Source organism: Littorina saxatilis, unplaced genomic scaffold, assembly GCF_037325665.1.
Source record: "Littorina saxatilis isolate snail1 unplaced genomic scaffold, US_GU_Lsax_2.0 scaffold_646, whole genome shotgun sequence".
In the NCBI taxonomy this organism is placed as follows: domain Eukaryota; kingdom Metazoa; phylum Mollusca; class Gastropoda; order Littorinimorpha; family Littorinidae; genus Littorina; species Littorina saxatilis.
Genome location: NW_027126942.1, coordinates 22086 through 44780, shown reverse-complemented (window position 1 = coordinate 44780; position 22695 = coordinate 22086). Strand labels below are relative to the sequence as shown.

General features: G+C 40.2%; 1 protein-coding gene across 1 annotated transcript in view; it reads right to left on the bottom strand.

Moving 5' to 3' along the window:
• The window catches only part of LOC138955419 (transient receptor potential cation channel subfamily M member 2-like), a 40130-nt gene continuing 17435 nt past the window's right edge, over positions 1 to 22695 (bottom strand). Inside the window, exons 14-21 of the mRNA XM_070327033.1 lie at positions 22203 to 22401; positions 18287 to 18379; positions 15211 to 15339; positions 14061 to 14333; positions 11145 to 11325; positions 9434 to 9475; positions 8522 to 8642; positions 1 to 6368 (exon numbers count right to left, since the gene is read on the bottom strand). Coding sequence (XP_070183134.1) covers positions 5441 to 6368; positions 8522 to 8642; positions 9434 to 9475; positions 11145 to 11325; positions 14061 to 14333; positions 15211 to 15339; positions 18287 to 18379; positions 22203 to 22401 — 1966 coding nt within the window. The 3' untranslated portion in view covers positions 1 to 5440. The remainder of the gene's footprint in view (positions 6369 to 8521; positions 8643 to 9433; positions 9476 to 11144; positions 11326 to 14060; positions 14334 to 15210; positions 15340 to 18286; positions 18380 to 22202; positions 22402 to 22695) is intronic.

The window sequence follows — 22695 nt, the reverse complement described above, 5'->3', positions numbered from 1 at the left end:
TCAAGACACATTCTTTATTAACGAGGGTAAAGGCATATGCAAACAGGTCCATGAGAGGGTCTACTCTAATGATAGTATGTTTTATAAAATGTTTAAATAAAAAATCAAAGAAGTAGTAAAAACAAACAAACAAACAAATAATTAACCAATTAAAAAAAAAAAAGTATACATCCAGACGAACATAAAGTAGGCCTATTATTGTCAAAGGCATAATTCAAACAGTTTCAAGCAAGCAAAAACACGTCAAACGCCGAGGGGATAAACAAATCCGTGAATTAAGGAATCAAAGGAACAATTACGTTGCCAGTAACAATGTTACATTTATTTACTGAAACATGTCAAAGGTAAAAGTAAACAAGGCATCAGAAATGTCAGGCTAAGAACAACATGTGCCATGAAAAAGGAATAAACAAATATGTGTATTTAAAAGTCTTGGCATTGACAGAATGTCTGAGAACGCTTGGAAGTGAAGTCCAAATATTAGTTCCGGAGAAGAGCAGGCTAAAAAAAGATAGAAGGCAGAGGAGCATACATTTTTTTGGGGGGTCTCTCAAATTGTGAGAAGTGCACTGAGAAGAAAGAGATGCAGGCGCTCTTCCGAGTAGTGTGAGTTTATGCATCATAACGCCTTTATTGTACAATAATCTTGATTTAAGAGGAAGGATGTTTAAAAGTTGATAGTCTTTATTGGAAACCGAGACTTGTAATTAAACAACCTTAATTGCTCTTTTATGTAAATGAAATAAAGATTTTCGAGTTTTTGCAGCCGCACAATCCTATAATGTTGACGCATAACCAATAATTAATTAAATGCGAGCGTTCAAAAATGTTGCCTGCCATGCCTGTTCAAGAAGTGTTTTATTCTTGACAACGAGTAAAGCCTCTTGGAAAGTACTTGACATACTCCTGTAACGTGATCAGTCCACGATAATTCGTTGTCAAGAACAGCACTAACACTTTGTATTTAGTAACTTCTTCAACAATGTGATTATTAAATGTGGTACGTGTAGTTTAAAGTGTAAGTTTTGTCGTTTTTCTCTGGTAGTAATGAACAAGCACGATACATGGTAAAGCGAAAAGGGCCGAGTACAGATCCCTGGGGAATTTCGTAACCATGCTTCACATTAAACCGTTGGCATACACAGTTTGTACACGATCAGAGAAAAAAGACTCGATTAACGATATTGTATCATTTCCAAGGCAGTATAGTGCAAGTTTCCTAATTATAGGTCATGGTGAATCACATCAAATGCTTTAGCAAAGTCAAGAAAGAGAGCAGCACATAATTTATCTTTGTTGATCTTGCTTGAGAGAGAGAGAGAGAGAGAGAGAGAGAGAGAGAGAGAGAGAGAGAGAGAGAGAGAGAGAGAGAGAGAGAGAGAGAGAGAGAGAGAGAGAGAGAGAGAGAGAGAGAGAGAGAGAGAGAGAGAAAGACAATGACAATGACAATAACAAATTCTTTATTAACGAAGGTAATGGCATAAGCAAACAGGTGCTTTTTTACATCCAGCACTCGCCCATGGGAGGGTTTAATCTAATGATAATACATTTTTAAAATGTTGGAATATCAATTAAAGAAGTAATAAACAAGTCGCGTAAGGCGAAAATACAATATTTAGTCAAGTAGCTGTCGAACTCACAGAATGAAACTGAACGCAATGCCATTTTTCAGCAAGACCGTATACTCGTAGCATCGTCAGTCCACCGCTCAATGCAAAGGCAGTGAAATTGACAAGAAGAGCGGGGTAGTAGTTGCGCTAAGAAGGATAGCACGCTTTTCTGTACCTCTCTTTGTTTTAACTTTCTGAGCGTGTTTTTAATCCAAACATATCATATCTATATGTTTTTGGAATCAGGAACCGACAAGGAATAAGATGAAAGTGTTTTTAAATTGATTTGGACAATTTAATTTTGATAATAATTTTATATATTTAATTTTCAGAGATTGTTTTTAATCCGAATATAACATATTTATATGTTTTTGGAATCAGCAAATGATGGAGAATAAGATAAACGTAAATTTGGATCGTTTTATAAATTTTTATTTTTTTTTACAATTTTCAGATTTTTAATGACCAAAGTCATTAATTAATTTTTAAACCACCAAGCTGAAATGCAATACCGAAGTCCGGGCTTCGTCGAAGATTACTTGACCAAAATTTCAACCAATTTGGTTGAAAAATGAGGGCGTGAGGGTGCCGCCTCAACTTTCACGAAAAGCCGGATATGACGTCATCAAAGACATTTATCAAAAAAATGAAAAAAACGTTCGGGGATTTCATACCCAGGAACTCTCATGTCAAATTTCATAAAGATCGGTCCAGTAGTTTAGTCTGAATCGCTCTACACACACACACAGACACACACACACACACACACACACGCACACACACACACACACACACACACACACACACGCACATACACCACGACCCTCGTTTCGATTCCCCCTCGATGTTAAAATATTTAGTCAAAACTTGACTAAATATAAAAACAAACGACGATCAAGCGAACGATTAACAGACTTAAAAAACAAACAAAAATATACATACAAACGAACATGACATATTATTGTCAAAGACATACTGAAAACTGTTTCAAGCAAGCAAAAACGTGTGCAACTTCGAGGGAAGAAAAATTCCGTGAACTGAGGAATCAATGGAACAACTACGTTGCAAGTAATAACAATGTAGCATCGTTACATAAGTCATGTTATGAAATTAATTAGGTATATTTATATCTACTGAAACGTGTAAAAGGTAAAAATAAGGCATCAACAATATGTATAAGTTACAGCTCCGTCCATCCATGGTATCGCCTGATATTTTGTCGAGACTGGGTCAATGAATATGATGACGTCACTCGAGGCTCTGCCGAGAGTGACGTCATTATATTCTTTCACCCCGTCGAGACAAAATATCACGCGATACCATGCATGGACGGAACTGTAACGTATATATGGCATGACCAAAGTAAAGAGAATTTGTCATGGGATGTGGCAACAAATCATTGGAAATTCACAATGGGCAATCAACCCAAGCCTAGAAGTTGTAGAACTATATTTTGTTTCAGTCTTGGCAAGGCCAGTTTTGTGCAGTTCCGGAAAAGACATAATGAATTCATTCACCCTGCCGAGACGAAAAAAACAATTCCATGGATAAAAACGTATAAGCTTATTATCCCGTGACGCATCAAAGCTAAATTTTGTTTTGAAATGTCATTACAACGTACAGATAACTTATAACGACATAATCGCCTTCACAAGACAGGAAAAACGCACACTTTGTTTTTCGTCTGCTACAAATCTAGTCTTGTTGGTTGACGGAGAGAATAAAGCTTCAATCATACCTTCATCAACAGGAATAAATGCTCAATCCGCTGTCAGTTCGCAACTGAACCTTGTTTTTTTCTTTAATTTTTTGGTTAACATTGAAACGGCAATCCAAAAGACTGTTTCAGCTGTTTCAAGACACAGGCTTAGCTTCTTTTGAGTTGCTTTTCAGTCTAAAATGACACCGGAAGCGAACAAATTGTCGCGTATACTGTCGTCAAAAAAAGACGTCATGACAAAGTTACACGCAAAGCGAAAGAGACTTTGACGTCATTTACTTTTGTTTGGAATTTTCCGCCTGTTCCTAGCTTGTCAGTGAAGACCTGACGTGAGTAAGCTTACCCTTTGCGGCTGTGAAATAATCAGTCTTGTGTCTCGGTCGTGTAGGTACAGAGTTTGCTTCTGCAATCATTGTGTTCGTGTTGATGACGGCTTCATAAGATTTCCATTTTCTTGTTTCTGCGGCTGCGCAAGTTATTTTGCCTAGGTCATGGCCGAACTTTAGGCCTACGGAGAAATATCGCTGGATATTTTCTCCCTAGATTAACAGAGACAAAGAAGGGAAGTCATGCTGTATAAACATTTTCAGGCTAAGTGAGAACGACATGTGCCATGTATAAGGAATGAGAAATATCTGTCTTTAAAAGTCTTGGCATTCACGGAATGTGAATTCCAAAGATTAGTCCCCGAAAAGAGTAGGCTGGACTTAAAAAAGATCTATACGAGGCCGAGGAGAATACATTTTTGTTGGGTCTCTCAAATTGTGGGAAGTGAATTGAGAAGAAAGAGGTGCAGGCGCTCTTCCAATTATGAGTTTATGCATCAAAACGCCTTTATTGTATTTGGGTCTTGATTTAGGAGGAATTATGTTTAAAAGTTTATAGTCTTCGTTGGAAACCGAGACTTGCAATAAAATAACTATGATTGCTCTTTTATGTAAACTAAATAAAGGTTTCAGAGTTTTTGCACTTGCACAATCCCATAGTGTTGACGCATAATCAATGATTGATTGAATGTGAGCGTTAAAGAAAAGTTGCCTGCCATGCCTGTTCAAGAAGTGTTTTATTCTGGACAACAAGTAAAGCCTCTTGGAAAGTACTGTACATACTCCTGTAACGTGATCAGTCCACGATAAATCGTTATCAAGAATAACACCTAGAACGTTGGGTTTATTAACTTCTTCAACAATGTGATTACCAATTGTTAAAGGTGGAAGTTTAGATTTTAAGTTTTGGCTGGCGGTAATAAGCATGCTTTTTGTTTTGTCTGGATTAAGAGCCATGTGGTTTAATTCGGTCCACGCTAAAAGCTCGTTAACACTTTCTTGAAGTTGTTTTGACAATACCTTCACATTTGAGTGGGAAGTGTGAATAGTGGTATCGTCAGCGAAGAGTTCACAGTTACTGTTTATGTGTAGGGGAAGGTCATTAATGTAAATGGTAAAGAGAAGAGGGCCGAGTACAGATCCACGAGGAATACCGTGACCGACCGACTGCATGCTAGACATAGAGCCGTTGGCAAGGACGACATTACCATTAAAATCATGCTTTACTTATATGCATCTAGTTTATTCAACCCTTTACGGTATGTGAGCCGAACTAACGAAACCTGTTTTATTACGAAGTACATATACTACATGGACTTGTGCAACAAACTAAACCAGAATACTCAAAAATGTTTTTTGACTAACAAGACAATGCTAAGCAATGCGGACCTCTGTAGATGTGTCATTTGTTTTTATAATTCATCAAGCTTGTATCTTGTACAAAAACAACAACAACAACAACAACACACACATATATGGGTAAACAAGGCAGAACATTTCATTGGCAAAGTACAAGAGTATATCGCACTCACATTTCTGAAAAGGAATACGAGTACAACCTGCTTGCGAATACGAACTTGTTTTCACCCAACACAAGCATGCGAATGATTCACACTTGTAAACAAAACTAATATGTTCATCTTGTTGGGGTGCCGAAGAATGGGCTTATTTCTTAGGGGCGTTGAAGAAGGAGCTCCGTTTCCTTGTGGTGTTGCAGAAGTGGCTCGGTCTTCTTGGGGCGTTGCAGAAGTGGCTCGGTCTCCTTGGAGCGTTGCAGAAGTGGTTCAGTCTTCTTGGGACGTTGAAGAAGTGGCTTGGTCTTCTTGGGGCGTTGAAGAAGTGGCTCGGTCTTCTTGGGGCGTTGCAGAAGTGGCTTGGTCTCCTTGGGGCGTTGAAGAAGTGGCTCGGTCTTCTTGGGGCGTTGAAGAAGTGGCTCGGTCTTCTTGGGACGTTGCAGAAGTGGCTCGGTCTTCTTGGGGCGTTGCAGAAGTGGCTCGGTCTTCATAGGGCGTTGAAGAAGTGGCTCGGTCGTCTTGGGGCGTTGCAGAAGTGGCTCGGTCTTTTTGGTGCGTTGCAGAAGTGGCTCGGTCTTCTTGGGGCGTTGCAGAAGTGGCTCGGTCTTCTTGGGGCGTTGCAGAAGTGGCTCGGTCTTCATGGGGCGTTGAAGAAGTGGCTCGGTCTTCTTGGGGCGTTGCAGAAGTGGCTCGGTCTTCTTGGGGCGTTGCAGAAGTGGCTCGGTCTTCTTGGGGCGTTGCAGAAGTGGCTCGGTCTTCTTGGGGCGTTGCAGAAGTGGCTCGGTCTTCATGGGGCGTTGCAGAAGTGGCTCGGTCTTCTTGGGGCGTTGCAGAAGTGGCTCGGTCTTCTTGGGGCGTTGCAGAAGTGGCTCGGTCTTCTTGGGGCGTTGCAGAAGTGGCTTGGTCTTCTTGGGGCGTTGAAGAAGTGGCTTGGTCTTCATGGGGCGTTGAAGAAGTGGCTCGGTCTCCTTGGGGCGTTGCAGAATTGGCTATATATGGCTTCTTGGCGCATTGAACAAGTGCAGCATGCTTGACAGCTTTAATGAACATGCCAACAATGGCCGGCACAACCAGTAAGAAAATGAAACTGACAAAGCTGAATGGAGACGGTGTATTGGAGTAGCACTCTACCACAAGGTGACATCGTTGCCACAATTGGTGAAGCCTGGCTTCTTGATACACAGCCTTAAAGTTTGCGCTGCAACAGTATTTTGTAGACTTTGTATGGCATTTTCCCTGCATTTCAATTCAACGTTCCTTCATTGCCTAATGCATATTCAAAGCTTAACATCGATGTAATGGAGGATAAGAACAAAGATTAATTGTACCACTTGATGGAGTTAAATTTAATTAAATAATTCAGTTAAAAAGAACATATAAATCGGAAGAACCAGTCAACATCTAGCAACCTGGTATTCAGGGAGACAATAAATTTGCTGCAAGTCAAGGAGTGATTTACGGCCGTTGTCTCCCCTGTGTCATAGACTTTAGAATTGTTTGCGTACCATGTTCAATGTATGTAGTCAGTACCACATAAAGTCAAGGTTTAATTCCCAGTGAGGAATATATATGTCGTGTGCTGGGATGCACGAAGCAGAAAATGGGCCCCACTCAACTGGTTGGGAAACATCCGTGGGGTCAGATTGGTTTAAACCGAGAACAGTTCGGATTTCAGCCAATCCGAACCCGCAACTGGTTTCTACCTACTTAAGCAGGGATGTTTATACCAATTCATACCTATAGGACAAATGTCCTGAGTTCTTTACCATCAATAGGACATTTGACCGCTTTCAGAAAGTGTAATAGGACATTATGAATTTGCGCCAAACAGCTTATAACACATTCAATGGAATTGTTCCAAAGTCATGCGCCCACACACACACACCCACGCGCTGTAGAACACACACATAATATAGTAAATACATCAACACAGTGTGCGTATAATGTTGTATTTGTTTAGTTTCAAAGAAACCACAAAAAAGAAACCAACATGAACAACTTCAGAGTTCTTACTTTGATTACAAACTGCATGATTTGGATAAAAGTTGAAAAACAAAATGATCGGTTTGATCTAATGCTGATCTTTTGCAGGCTTTAGGGTTTTTTTCAGCGGCATAATTCAGTGCAGTGCTTCGTCTCGTATTTAGTCAGTTGGAGTTGTCTCCCGTACTCCTGTAGCATGCACTGATCTAAAAATAACCCCCTATTTTTAGATCAGTGCGCTGCACCGAGACGGTTATACCCAAACGGCGCATACCGCAAACGGTTCGGGAATTCCCGACAAAAGAAAAGATCCGCACGCGGCACTGACAACTTCAGTGTCAGCTGAACACGAGAGCGTTCGGTCTCTTAGATGATTTGTATCTTGAAATGAAAATTAACGAATATCGCGCTGTCCGAAGGAATGGAGTACACATCGGACAATGACCACGCTCAGGCTAAAACGATAGGACATCTGACCGACATGCGGCAATGTGAATCGGACATCTGGGGATTTTCATCGTTATATGTCCGATGTCCAACGCCTAACGACATCCCTGCTTGAGTGGACCCAGTTTGGGCTTCGTGCATCCCAGCACTGCTCGCTGTCTGCTCAAAGATATTCTACTGCTGGCTCGCTCTCTCCCTCTGAAGAATTGGCTCAGTGATCAATGTTTTGCTACACTAATGTATCGTTGCTAAGAATGCTTACTTTGCGTTTATCTTGCTCTTTATTACTTTGCACAATTTTGAACACTACCTTATGATTACCAATGTTTCTATAGAATGCGCTTTTTGTACATACACGTATATGTACTACCGTTAATTATGTTTTTATGAGATGATTTTTTAAATGTGTATGTGTTTTGTAGTTGTAGTAAAGTAGATTAGTCCCTCTGTAGGGCGAGGGCCAGATGCAAAAAAAGTATATCTATGCCTATCCTTGTTACCCTCGAAAAAACGATTTTTCATTGTCATTGTCTCTCTCTCAAACTCGCACACACACACACACACACACGCACAGACACACACACACACACACCCACACACACGCACACACACACACACACACACACACACACACACACACACACACACACACACACACACACACACACACAAGGATTTAGGCAGGTCATTTGATAAAAATTAGGATAAATACACCATTGAATTTTGTGTGTAGAACAAATTTTCCGAAACATTTTCTATCCGAGTTTGTGCAGTTTATTGCACCGCAACAGCTACCAGTCGGCCTTAGTTAAGTCGCACATTTACCAACTGATCAGTGTCAGCAGCAAGGGGCGTGACACTGCAAATGGCCGCGAACGCGCGCATTGACACATCACCAGTTTATATCTTTAGGCTACTCACTTGAACTTTGCGATGAGAAGGTTCATGAGCAATACGTTGGTGAACAAGACGTACACAGCGAGCATCACTGAGGCCACGTAGTGACCGTACTGAGACGTGACCACTGTCCTCCCCTCACACACTGAGGACACAGATCAACACACTATCACCAAGGGAAAACATTTCAGACTGCGAACAAGATAACAATGAAAATGTGATCAACAAAAACATGTGGAATACAAGACGAACAACAACCGGTTTCGACTAGAGGTCTTCATCAGCAAAAATTAAAACAATATTAATAGCATTACTAATAGTATGTCAGGCTATTTCAGACGGATACGTATAAACCTTACGGTTAATTATCAAATCTATTGGGCGTTTGAGAAACTCTTAATAAAAAGTAGATAGCCATTCTAGAAAGTGGGTTTGTCTATATATGTCTGTGTCTTCTGTTTGTCTGGTTCTGTTTTGGGGTGGTTTTTCTCAAAAAGATATAACAAGAATAAGACACTCAATGTAAACATGTGGTAACGAATCAGGATGTGTATATACAACTACATACGTCATTACATAAATCTGATCATGAAAACGAAAATATATGTATGGATTGATAAGCTTTTGAAATACTTCTGGAACACGGAAGCTCACTTGGTAGAGCACTGGCCTTGTGGTGCGTGGGTCACGGGTTCGAATCCAAGTCGGATGGACACGGGTCTTTTTATACAGACTCATAGACAGTATCTATGTCCCAACCCCGTGTCACCACTGTGACGTCGGTCATTCTGCGTGAATGTGGCTGATTATACCTGAACATGAACCCGTCTGGATTGCGCAACCCTGTTGCTGCTAGCCTTCCACTGGGATGAAGTGACCCTGATTTCCCGACGATGCGTCAATAAAATAATGAAAAATAAATAACAAGAAAGTTACCTCCTGCTGTTGTTGTTTTTACAAGCGGCACCTCTTGACACTCTGAAAAGACCACAGTTTATATTGTTTTATATTTCTCCATTTTGCGAAATAATCCATACTATGGCACAGTTAAATTGGCAAGCCAGAACATAACAAGTTCGTATTCAACCTTCCTACGTCATTAACGTTTTTTTGCTTAAATTCTGGCAAAAGGTTTCAGAGTAGCCACATGAACAAATAATTGAATAGCATCAGTATTACATGACGGTAAATGTTTGTTAAAAAACACGTGAGTCAGTCAAACTGCACTTATGAGTTAATCATCAATGTTTCAAGCCACATATGATTGTATTGTTTTGTAATGTTTTTATATATTTTTTTTATATTTTTGTTTTTACCTCAGTTGCATGCAGGCTGCTTCAATCCTGAGTTGTTTTGCCTTTCTTTTTTTCACTTTTTTTCCTTCTTTTTTATTGGTCTTTTTTCAATCATATCAAATAATATTTCTTAACATCAATTCAAAATCAAACATTAACAATAACAAATACGAAATCATCTCTTCTGGCAACGAATTCATTCCTTCTGGACCCAGAATATTCTCAAAGTGTAGACTTAAATATCCATTAGGTATCAATAAGTCCACAGGAGTTCTTACATTCGTTTAGGGACAAGACCACATTTTTAAGCAGTTTTGTCCACTCACATTATCCATAACATTGTTCAAAACAGTGTTTTAATACCCACAGACTACAGTGCGTTCACACTCGATGAGGTTTATGTCTTTTTGTAACTTCTAAAAAAAGACAATCTTTTCCAATACCGAATTTGTAGCATAAATATTAACAATGTAAACATCACCCAACTCTGTGTTAACCTTTACTATTAAAACTCTTTTTGGAATTCACACACAATGCCATTCAAAGTGGAAATCTTTATTTATCAGCATTACTTGGCCTTTATTGTGAGATAAACCGACATATTAAATCATGTCTCCTCTCCATCCAGTCTTCCACAGTTTCGTAATGTAGGACTCTTGAACACAAATAATATCAATTGTTTTCTATTTCAAAAGACGAAATAAGCCTTTACGCTTATTTTTGTCTTTAATCCCGTGTGCATTTAAAGACGCGGCATTTAAAGTAGCCATGGCAATATCACGAGGGGTAAGGAACAGTCTATTAAAGCAAGCCGAATGGTTTTTCAGTGGGCCCAGTGTCAAGTCTGTCATCCCCACACTGAGGCAGGTGTGTCATTGTCCGAGTCAGTGGGGTCTGTTTGTTGTAAAATGTCCGCGCGAGTCAATCGGGGTTGCTTGCTTAACGCGGAAATGGGAGTGGAACCTTCCGTTTATCGCTGAAGCTTTGGTGTTGCAGGCCGACTGCGGTAGGATCCCAGCGAATCAAGCGTGGCCTGACGAACACTGGGGCTGTTCTGTAACGTTAATTCTGTTTCCTTTGTTTCTCTTACAGTTCAGTCAGATGGACTCTGAACGTAAGACCAACAAAGTACCTTTTTCAAATCCTCAATTTCAACAGCAACTGAGTGGCAACACCCCCCCTCCCCCGTCACCTCAAACACACAAACGGTCCATCTCAACTTGTCTCATTTTGGAATCCCCTCCCTCTCATACTCTTTCTGTCCTGAGGTGAGTTCTGTTTCCTTTGTTTCTTTTTCATATCAATACCTTCAACATCATCAAAATTCAGTCTGTGTATGTGCACGTGCGTACCTTCAACATCGTCCAAATTAAGGTCAAAGACCTGCCAGTACCCTTTGCCCAGCAAGCTGAAGATCCACTCCCCAGTAGTTGTGTGGTTGTTTGGAGGCGGGAACATGACGGCTTGTGATGAAACGACGTAACCAGACATGAGGGTCAACATGATCACCATGAACCACGCAATGTCCTTCAGCTGTCGTGAAGTAAACACAACTGGGTAAAAGTTAATAAGAAGAACTAGTAACAATAACACTGTGTCCTTTATAAATATCTAATCAACAAGCCATATGTTTGTACACGTAACACGCTAAAAGATTACAAAATAACTCCACAAGAAATAAACGAAAAACAACACCGAAGTGCTACGTTTGCAATTCGAACTTAAAATTAGAAAGTGGAGAGAGAGAGAGAGAGAGAGAGAGAGAGAGAGAGAGAGAGAGAGAGAGAGAGAGAGAGAGAGAGAGAGAAAGAGAAAGAGAGAAAGAGAGAGAGAGAGGTTGATTGGCTGATATGATGGTTTATTAACTGATTGATATACACTATATATTCATTGATTAATCAATTGTTAAAATAATTGCTCAATTGATCCCCACAATACAAGGATACAAATATTAAGCTTAACCTTTGCCGTGCTTCCTGGGTTCACCTGTACCCAGAGACACACTAAAATCATTGTAACTCTGGAACCATTAAAGGTATCGTTTTGAAATTTTAAGTATCTCTCACACACCTAATTTGCTCTCTGTCTGCAAATTTTTAGTGTGTACATGACAAAACATCAGAATTAATTGATTATGATAATTTACATAAACACTACCGATGCCGCGGGTTCACACATACCCATACTTTTAAAGAGTAGTAGTGATTGTAACTATCCCTCTGCCGACGGCGCGGGTTCTGCTACACCCATAATTACCAAAGCGGCGGAACAGTGTCTGTCTGCCTGTTTGTCTCCAAGAGACTGTCTGTCTCTCTGTTTGTCTGTCCGTATCTCTCTGTCTGTATGTCTGTTGTCAGTTGCTCTGTCTGTCTGTCTGTCTGTCTATCCGTATATCTGACTGTCTGTCTATCTGACTGTCTGTCTCTGTCTCTCTCTCTGTCTGTCTCTCTGTCTGTCTCTCTCTCTGTCTCTCTCTGTCTGTCTCTCTCTCTTAGTCTCTCTGTCTGTCTCTCTCTCTTAGTCTCTCTCTCTGTCTCTCTTTCTTAGTCTCTCTCTCTCTCTTTCTTAGTCTCTCTCTCTCTCTTAGTCTCTCTCTCTCTCTCTTAGTCTCTCTCTCTCTCTTTCTTAGTCTCTCGCTCTCTCTCTTTCTTAGTCTCTCTCTTTCTTAGTCTCTCTCTCTTTTTTAGTCTCTCTCTCTCTCTCTTTCTTAGTCTCTCTCTCTCTCTCTCTCTTAGTCTCTCTCTCTCTCTTTCTTAGTCTCTCTCTCTCTCTTAGTATCTCTCTCTTTCTTAGTCTCTCTTTCTCTCTCTTTCTTAGTCTCTCTCTCTCTTTCTTAGTCTCTCTCTCTCTTTCTTAGTCTCTCTCTCTCTTTTTTAGTCTCTCTCTCTCTCTCTTTCTTAGTCTCTCTCTCTCTCTCTCTTTCTTAGTCTCTCTCTCTCTCTTTCTTAGTCTCTCTCTCTCTCTTTCTTAGTCTCTCTCTCTCTCTTTCTTTGTCTCTCTCTCTCTCTTTCTTAGTCTCTCTCTCTTTCTTAGTCTCCCTCTCTCTCTTTCTTAGTCTCTTTCTCTCTCTTTCTTAGTCTCTCTCTCTTTCTTAGTCTCTCTCTCTCTCTCTTTCTTAGTCTTTCTCTCTCTTTCTTAGTCTCTCTCTCTCTCTCTTTCTTAGTCTCTCTCTCTTTATTTGTCTCTCTCTCTCTTTATTTGTCTCTCTCTATCTTTCTTAGTCTCTCTCTCTCTTTCTTAGTAACTCTCTCTCTCTTTTTCTTAGTCTCTCTCTCTTTCTTAGTCTCTCTCTCTTTCTTAGTCTCTCTCTCTCTTTCTTAGTCTCTCTCTCTCTTTTTTAGTCTCTCTCTCTCTCTCTTTCTTAGTCTCTCTCTCTTTTGTAGTCTCTCTCTCTCTCTTTCTTAGTCTCCCTCTCTCTCTTTCTTAGTCTCTCTCTCTCTCTTTCTTAGTCTCTCACTCTCTTTCTTAGACTCTCTATCTCTCTCTCTCTTTCTTAGTCTCTCTCTCTCTCTCTTTCTTAGTCTCTCTCTCTTTCTTAGTCTCTCTCTCTCTTTCTTAGTCTCCCTCTCTCTCTTTCTTAGTCTCTCTCTCTCTCTTTCTTAGTCTCTCACTCTCTTTCTTAGACTCTCTCTCTCTTTCTTAGTCTCTCTCTCTCTCTTTCTTAGTCTCTCTCTCTCTTTCTTAGTCTCTCTCTCTCTTTCTTAGTCTCTCTCTCTCTCTCTTTCTTAGTCTCTCTCTCTCTCTCTCTCTTTCTTAGTCTCTCTCGCTCTCTCTCTCTCTCTTTCTTAGTCTCTCAGTCTCTCTCAGTCTCTCCCTCCCCCTCTCCCTCCCCCTCTCCCTCCCCTGCAAGAGGTCGGTGAAGGGAGAAACTCGATGCAACCACTGAAGTAGCGCTGTGGGTTTCCCTGAACACACCCCGTCGTTAGAGAAATAAACGGTAAAAACCCTCTTTCAAATGTATGGGTTCAGACAAACCCGCATCGTCGTTAGAGGAATAAACGGTAAAAACCCTCTTTCAAATGTATGGGTTCAGACAAACCCGCATCGTCGGGAGTGTGTAGTCAAAAGCGGCATCCGGCAAAGGTTAAGCCTGCCCTGACCATGTGTCCTTGTCACTTGATACCCAGAGACACACACACACACACACTTACACACACACACACACACACACACACACTCCACCACACACTCAGCCACCCCCGCTGACAAACCCTCACATACACACACGCCCCCTTCCTACCCCCCCCCCCCCACACACACACACACACCGATTTAGCGATCATGACGAGGAATATGCCGAGTTCCTTGAAGAACAGAAGTAGCTGGAGAAAGCGGACGACGAAGAGGAACACATCAAGTGAAAGACACACTCTCCCCACAGCGCGCAGGGCGTCGTTGTCAGCAAACACCAGGAAACCCGCAAAGAACAGCAAGATGCACGCACAGTCTACAAGATTCCAGGTGTTCGACCTGTAGCCTCGAAACTTCTTGGCCATTTGGCACCCGCAGTCATTGGAATTCGCCGGATCTCCCAAAAGCAGCTGCACAAAACGCACATACATACATGACTTAACCCTTTGAAATGTTTGTCATTATGTGTCCCAGTCCGGACTTTAAGGGTTATATCGTTATTCTTAATTTTGTTCGGGGGAACCTACACAACGATGTGCCTATTTGTAAATTAAATTTCTAAGCTGACATTTTCAAAACAAACGTAAAATTTGCTTGATTTTATTCCAGATGGTTTTCTGACTCCAACAGGTTAAACATAGATACGCTGTGTTTGAATAAAACAGGAAGCTAAAAACTTAAGAAAATCCGTTTTACACAAATTAGATTTGGTTTGCAGAGACACGTTATCGGCGTCTTGGTCGAAGGGTTTTGATAGTAAGTAAATTGTAAGGGGCTTATTGTCCGTCAGGTCTTAATTGCCCATATTGGACATGAATTGGTTTATACGATTTGAGTTTTTACGCCCTCACGGCTTTTGATGTATGCGTGTTTAGGTGGTATCAGCCATCTGCACTTATGGTAGAATGACCAAGATCTTTAACGTGCCATTGTGATGACACGGGGGTGGGAGATAGATACCGTCTCTGGGTCTCCACATAAAGTTGACCCGTGTCCGTCCCCGGATTCGAACCAGCGACCTTTCGATCACAAGTCCAGTGCTCTACCACCTGAGCTACCCGGGCCCCCAGAGTTTTGATGAAGAATGATTCTTTCTTTCATGATTTTAGTCAGACAAAAATTGACAGGTGTTTCCATATAGACTGACGCGAATCGTTCTATCCTCCTTCATAACTTTGCAGAATGAGATCAGAACTATATAAATTGGTCAGAAAAATGGCACGATAAGATTTGTACATGCTGTTTGTAATCGCTTCCTGAACAAAAACCAACACGTGTTTTTCTTACTTGCTTCATTTCATCAAAGGCGAAGTCTGCGACCCAAGCAGTCAGCACGCAGAACAAGGGTGTGAAGCTGTCTCTCAGGTCATACAACATCACATAGCTGAACAGCGCCAGAAACGCCAATTGGAGAAACTGAAGAAAAAACTTCTGAAAATTTTAGGTCGCTCCCTTCCAATGGAACGCAAGCAACAAGCTAGCAACAGCAAGGGTCCCGATATCAAGGTTTTTCATCATTTTCACGAGTTTTCATTCACAGCCACCTGGGAAATAAATCTCATGTTCCCCATGCAATAAATCCCCGGTTCCCATAGTTGCAGGAAGCATGTCATACACGGATAATCAAAAGCAAACCCAATAGAAACGCTTGGGGATTCTTCAGTTCTTTTCATTGGCGTTTCTCCAGACCTAAACAGACGACACTGCTTTGCAAAGTTCCAAAAACGAACTGGCAAACTGGTAAAAGTAAACAATAAACAAAACTACTTCATGAAAGGTCATAAATTGATCACAAACAAATGAAACCCAGCGATATGTTTTGTCTTCTTATTAAGTCATGCAGTGCGTAAATCTGTGTTTCGATACTGCTCCACTTGCACGTGCTGTGAGCGCGCATTATGTGTTTAACGTTAAACCTGCTTGTACCGTGTGTTAAAACAATCACAGCATCCAAAATGAGCACACAAAAGCAAGGTCAAACATGCCTTCATAAAACTGTTGTGGTTTAATAATTCTAACTCTACAATTGTTGGAGAATTTGTCAATCAAACAATGACGATTTTTTTCGCGTTTCTTTTGTTGCTCGGTATATAATATACCCTATCAATGACTTTTCAATTTGTAGCTACCCGTAACAACCTATACAACAATGGGACAATCCACAAGGTTCGCGCCGCAACTGGGAAACGTTAGATCTATAGTTAGATCCACGTGTTGATCCTTCAGGCGGGAACATTTGAGGCTAAACATAAAGGAGACACAACAATGTCTCCCTTATACAATTGTCTGCTTAATGTATATTTATAACTGCAGTATGTCTCCGAAAGGTGCCATTTACAAATATATATATATCCCATGACCTCCCTTCTTTGTCTCTGTTACTTCAGTATGGGTATATATGTTGTATTTTTATAGCTCAATAAATACATCATGGACTCCAAAAAATATATGATAGTGCAGATTCTGATTTGGGCAAAGAACTACTTTCCTCCCGACCTTTGACCTCGCGCCGAACAATGTGACACATTTGTATGAAGTTCCAAAATCGTATCGCACGGCTCAGAAAACCATATCAGTAGCACGCAAACATGAGTTTTATTAACCCGTGCATAACACTAGTTTGAACAGTCGAACACTATCACAATGCCCATGGCTGCAAACGGGCCAAAACAAAAAAACGAGTACCCTCCCTTGCATCGTAGCAGACGACTGTTTGTGAGAGTCAGTGTGTTTGGTGAGCGTCTTCGGTTCCTCTGGCAGTGTCGGTGTGGGAACTGACAGAAGCTAGGGAGCACAGATAATAGAAGCCCTGTCACATAGACTAATCACACAATCAATACACATTTGGCTCATGTTTCAAATGACAGTTTCGAGTTTCATGCGTGACATGCGTAGCGGGACCGTGAAGCGTCCTTACCTGGTTTGGCCGCTTCGCTTCGTTATCAAACATCGGCTGTTTCACGTATTTTGCGAGCAAGTCTACTCTTTTGCCTGGCTCTGCAGTAAGTCCAGATTGGCGATGAAAGTATGCAAGAACTTAACATGTGTGTATTTTTCCGTAATCCAGTCATATTCCTTCTTCTTCTTCTTCTTCTGCGTTCGTGGGCTGAAACTCCCACGTACACTCGTGTTTTTTGCACGAGTGGAATTTTACGTGTATGACCGTTTTTACCCCGCCATTAAGGCAGCCATACGCCGCTTTCGGAGGAAGCATGCTGGATATTTTCGTGTTTCTATAACCCACCGAACTCTGACATGGATTACAGGATCTTTTCCGTGCGCACTTGGTCTTGTGCTTGCGTGTACACACGAAGGGGGATAAGCCACTGGCAGGTCTGTACATAAGTTGACCTGGGAGATCGGAAAAATCTCCTCACTTAACCAACCAGGCGGCCGCGACCGGGATTCGAACCCTCGACCTTCCGATTAAGAGGCCGACGTCTTACCACCCCGCCACAGCGCCCGTCATATTCCTTCAAAATGCAATCAATCGGCGGTGACAGACTTGGTGTCAGCAATTCGCGACTTCACCAACTTGGTCCCGTTTTCCTCACACCCATACCAGTTTAGGTTCATCCATGCAAACACACTCGCAAAACAGTTTATCACGTAGATACATTTCAAATAGGGAGCAAATGGTTAAATCTAAACCTACATATTTGTTCCCTAACATTTGCTTCTCTGTCAATAAGCCTAATTGTATAATAATACGTTCGAGAAAAACAACGTGGAATCGATTCTGAATCGAGTAAGCCAAATGGGTGCCAAACCGGTTTCGCCCGTTCTGCCGACCTGAAACCCAATACAAAAGAATTGTGCGCTTCAACTAAATTGATTTCATACGACTTCATTACTTTCTTGCAACTTATGAACCTTTACTTAAAGCTTTTAAATGGTCTGAAAGTAGTGTTACCGCGTACTTATCGATGCACTCATTCGTTTTATTTTTTCAGCGACGGTCACTTAGTTTAAGGTTGCAAAAGGGCCAAGTCTCGCTGGTAACACTGTTTTACACTCCACAGATCGCAACAGTGCCGCTAGTAGTCTACACTTTGTGTTTGATGGTAGAATGGGATATACAGATTACAACACTTTATATGGCTTGTATTTCAGTCAAGACCCAGCGGATAAAAACCACTCGTGTTGTAAACTATATATATATATATATATATATATATATAGAGAGAGAGAGAGAGAGAGAGAGAGAGAGAGAGAGAGAGAGAGAGAGAGAGAGAGAGAGAGAGAGAGAGAGAGAGAGAGAGAGAGAGAGAGAGAGAGAGAGAGAGAGAGAGAGAGAGAGAGAGAGAGAGAGAGAGAGAGAAAGAGAGAGAGAGCAAACGATGGAGCGAGAGAGAATCCTCACCACACTCAGTCCAAATACATAAGAAGGTGTGAAGACTCTGGTGATCCATGACTTGTAGTTACTTTCCTTGCTGCACACAAACGCTGGGCCTTCCTGAAGAGTATATATATGTGTTACAGATAATCTGTGAAACCCGGGAATACGTGTATCAACTAGGTAATACATGAAAATAACTGAGGGAAAAAAACCAGTTAATTCATGTATTACCTAAAAAAGTTTAGTTAATACACGTATTCCCTGGTTTCGCAAATTAACTGTAACATATATACATAAGGGAATCAATGAATACATGGATTGATTCATAAACCAAGCAGCAAGCTGTGTGATTGTTTTTGTTCTATCTTCGTCTTCAACTTTTGTATGTTTGTTTGTGTGTTTGTTTATTTGCTTGTTTTTTGTTTGCTTTCTTACTTGCTTGCCTGTGTGTTTGTTTTTGTTTTTATTTGTATCGATTCAGCGGTTTTACGAATTGCACACACAAATGCATTGTCACAAAATCATAATTAACGACACAATACCTAAACAAGTCGCGTAAGGCGAAAATACAATATTTAGTCAAGTAGCTGTCGAACTCACAGAATGAAACTGAACGCAATGCCATTTTACTCGTAGCATCGTCAGGCCACCGCTCATGGCAAAGGCAGTGAAATTGACAAGAAGAGCGGGGTAGTAGTTGCGCTAAGAAGGATAGCACGCTTTTCTGTACCTCTCTTTGTTTTAACTTTCTGAGCGTGTTTTTAATCCAAACATATCATATCTATATGTTTTTGGAATCAGGAAACGACAAGGAATAAGATGAAAGTGTTTTTAAATTGATTTGGACAATTTAATTTTGATAATAATTTTTATATATTTAATTTTCAGAGCTTGTTTTTAATCCGAATATAACATATTTATATGTTTTTGGAATCAGGAACCGACAAGGAATAAGATGAAAGTGTTTTTAAATTGATTTGGACAATTTAATTTTGATAATAATTTTTATATATTTAATTTTCAGAGCTTGTTTTTAATCCGAATATAACATATTTATATGTTTTTGGAATCAGCAAATGATGGAGAATAAGATAAACATAAATTTGGATGGTTTAATAAATTTTTTTTTTTTTTACAATTTTCCGATTTTTAATGACCAAAGTCATTAATTAATTTTTAAGCCACTAAGCTGAAATGCAATACCGAACCCCGGCCTTCGTCGAAGATTACTTGACCAAAATATGAACCAATTTGGTTGAAAAATGAGGGCGTGACAGTGCCGCCTCAACTTTCACGAAAAGCCGGATATGACGTCATCAAAGACATTTATCAAAAAAATGAAAAAAACGTTCGGGGATTTCATACCCAGGAACTCTCATGTCAAATTTCATAAAGATCGGTCCAGTAGTTTAGTCTGAATCGCTCTACACACACACACACACACACACACACACACACACACACACACACACACACACACACACACACACACACACACACGCACGCGCATACACCACGACCCTCGTTTCGATTCCCCCTCGATGTTAAAATATTTAGTCAAAACTTGACTAAATATAACAAAAAAGATTCTTGAATCGCTTTGAAATTAATTCATGTACCATACATTTTTGCCATGCAAATAATTCTACCGCGCAGGAGGGCTAGCTGCTTCTCTTTGTGGATGCAAGTGTTTTCAAAACTTAATTAAATGTCGTAAGGAAAGAGCTCCCTTTGTAAGGGTTGGGTTGGGATACTTCCACTGAGATACATTTACTTCCCTTGTTTGTGTACGTTACGCTGGTTACTAGGAAGCTGCGTCTTACATGGCACAACCCTCCATTATTTGTTTCCAGTACCAAAAAGAAGTAGCTTCCGGAAGCTCAGTCACTCACTTTTTACATTGAGTCAAGTTTTGACTAAATGTTTTAACATAGAGGGGGAATCGAGACGAGGGTCGTGGTGTATGTGTGTCTGTCTGTATGTGTGTGTGTGTGTGTGTGTGTGTGTGTGTGTGTGTGTGTGTGTGTGTGTGTGTGTGTGTGTGTGTGTGTGTGTGTGTGTGTGTCTGTGTGTGTGTAGAGCGAATCAGAATAAACTACTGGACTGATCTTTATGAAATTGACATGAGAGTTTCTGGGTATGATATCCCCAGACATTTTATTTTCATTTTTTCAATTAATGTCTTTGATGACGTCATATCCGGGTTTTTTTAACGTTGAGGCGGCACTGTCACACCCTCATTTTTCAATCAAATTGATTGAAATTTGTGTAAAGCAATCTTCGACAAAGGCCAGACTTTGGTATTACATTTCAGCTTGGTGGCTTTAAAAATAATTAATGACTTTGGTCATTACAAATCTGAAAATTGTAATAAATGTTTTCTTTTATATAAAACTATCCAAATTTACGTTCATCTTATTCTACATCATTTTCTGATTCCAAAAACACATATATATGTTATATTTGGAATGAAATTAATATCTGAAATTTAAAAATATAAAAAATATGATCAAAATTAAATTTCCGAAATCGATTTAAAAACACTTTCATCTTATTTCGTGTCGGTTCCTGATTCCAAAAACATATAGATATGATATGTTTGGATTAAAAAAAAAACTCAGAAATTTAAAACGAAGAGAGGCACAGAAAAGCGTGCTATGCAGCACAGCGAAACCACTACCGCGCTAAACAGGCTCGTCAGTTTCACTCCGTTTTGCACAAGCGGCGGACTACGGTCATTGTGAAAAAATGCAGTGCGTTCAGTTTCATTATGTGAGTTCCACAGCTTGACTAAATGTAGTAATTTCGCCTTACGCGACTTGTTTTTATATTTAGTCAAGTTTTGACTAAATATTTTAACATCGAGGGGGAATCGAAACGAGGGTCGTGGTGTATGTGCGTGCGTGTGTGTGTGTGTGTGTGTGTGTGTGTGTGTGTGTAGAGCGATTCAGACTAAACTACTGGACCGATCTTTATGAAATTTGACATGAGAGTTCCTGGGTATGAAATCCCCGAACGTTTTTTTCATTTTTTTGATAAATGTCTTTGATGACGTCATATACGGCTTTTCGTGAAAGTTGAGGCGGCACTGTCACGCCCTCATTTTTCAACCAAATTGGTTCAAATTTTGGTCAAGTAATCTTCGACGAAGCCCGGGGTTCGGTATTGCATTTCAGCTTGGTGGCTTAAAAATTAATTAATGACTTTGGTCATTAAAAATCGGAAAATTGTAAAAAAAAATAAAAATTTATAAAACGATCCAAATTTACGTTTATCTTATTTTCCATCATTTGCTGATTCCAAAAACATATAAATATGTCATATTCGGATTAAAAACAAGCTCTGAAAATTAAATATATAAAAAATATTATCAAAATTAAATTGTCCAAATCAATTTAAAAACACTTTCATCTTATTCCTTGTCGGTTCCTGATTCCAAAAACATATAGATATGATATGTTTGGATTAAAAACACGCTCAGAAAGTTAAAACAAAGAGAGGTACAGAAAAGCGTGCTATCCTTCTTAGCGCAACTACTACCCCGCTCTTCTTGTCAATTTCACTGCCTTTGCCATGAGCGGTGGCCTGACGATGCTACGAGTAAAATGGCATTGCGTTCAGTTTCATTCTGTGAGTTCGACAGCTACTTGACTAAATATTGTATTTTCGCCTTACGCGACTTGTTAATTCATGTCCATACTTGTTGTGCGTTTTCTAGCAATCGTGTCGTGTGTGTGTAGTTTAATTAAGTTACATGTAATTCCCCAGTTTCTTCAGATTTGTCACATTCGCCGGACACACTTCCCCCAAACGGCCTGATCAAAAGTATCTATTGCGGCAGACCTCTAATTTCATTATCGAGGAAACAAAATAAGCGCTCTAAATGTAGTCACAACTGTAATTAAGTGATACAACACAGACAAAGAGTGGGCAAGCAAACCTCAGAGAGCCAGATCCTGTCTAAATGCCTTTGGCATATTTCATCGGCAATGAAGCTTTTGGACTCTGTCATTATGGCTATTTGCAGCAACGAGAACTTTTTCCATTCCTTGCGTTTTTCGGTCAGCACGTTTTGAGAATCGTCCAGGTTTTCTTGGCAGCACTGACGAAGGCAGTCTATGGCAAGCTGTTGAAATTTCCTGAATAAAAAAAAAGAAGAAGAAAAAATTCAAAGTACGGATCACATTTATCGGTAAAAAAAAGAAGTTTTTATGAACAAAAACCCAGCAAGCACAGTGACTGATTCGATAGTTTGTAACCGAAACCTGGGAAGAATGTGAACTACAGATTATAGTGAATAGCGTCACACAAACGTATAATGAAAACAGCCCTATTTTCCTATACGGGGGCGAGCTTATGTCTCGAAGGTAAGCCATTCGTTTTTGAGTCAAGGTCCTTCATATCATATGGCTGATTTTTTCATTTCTCTGTGA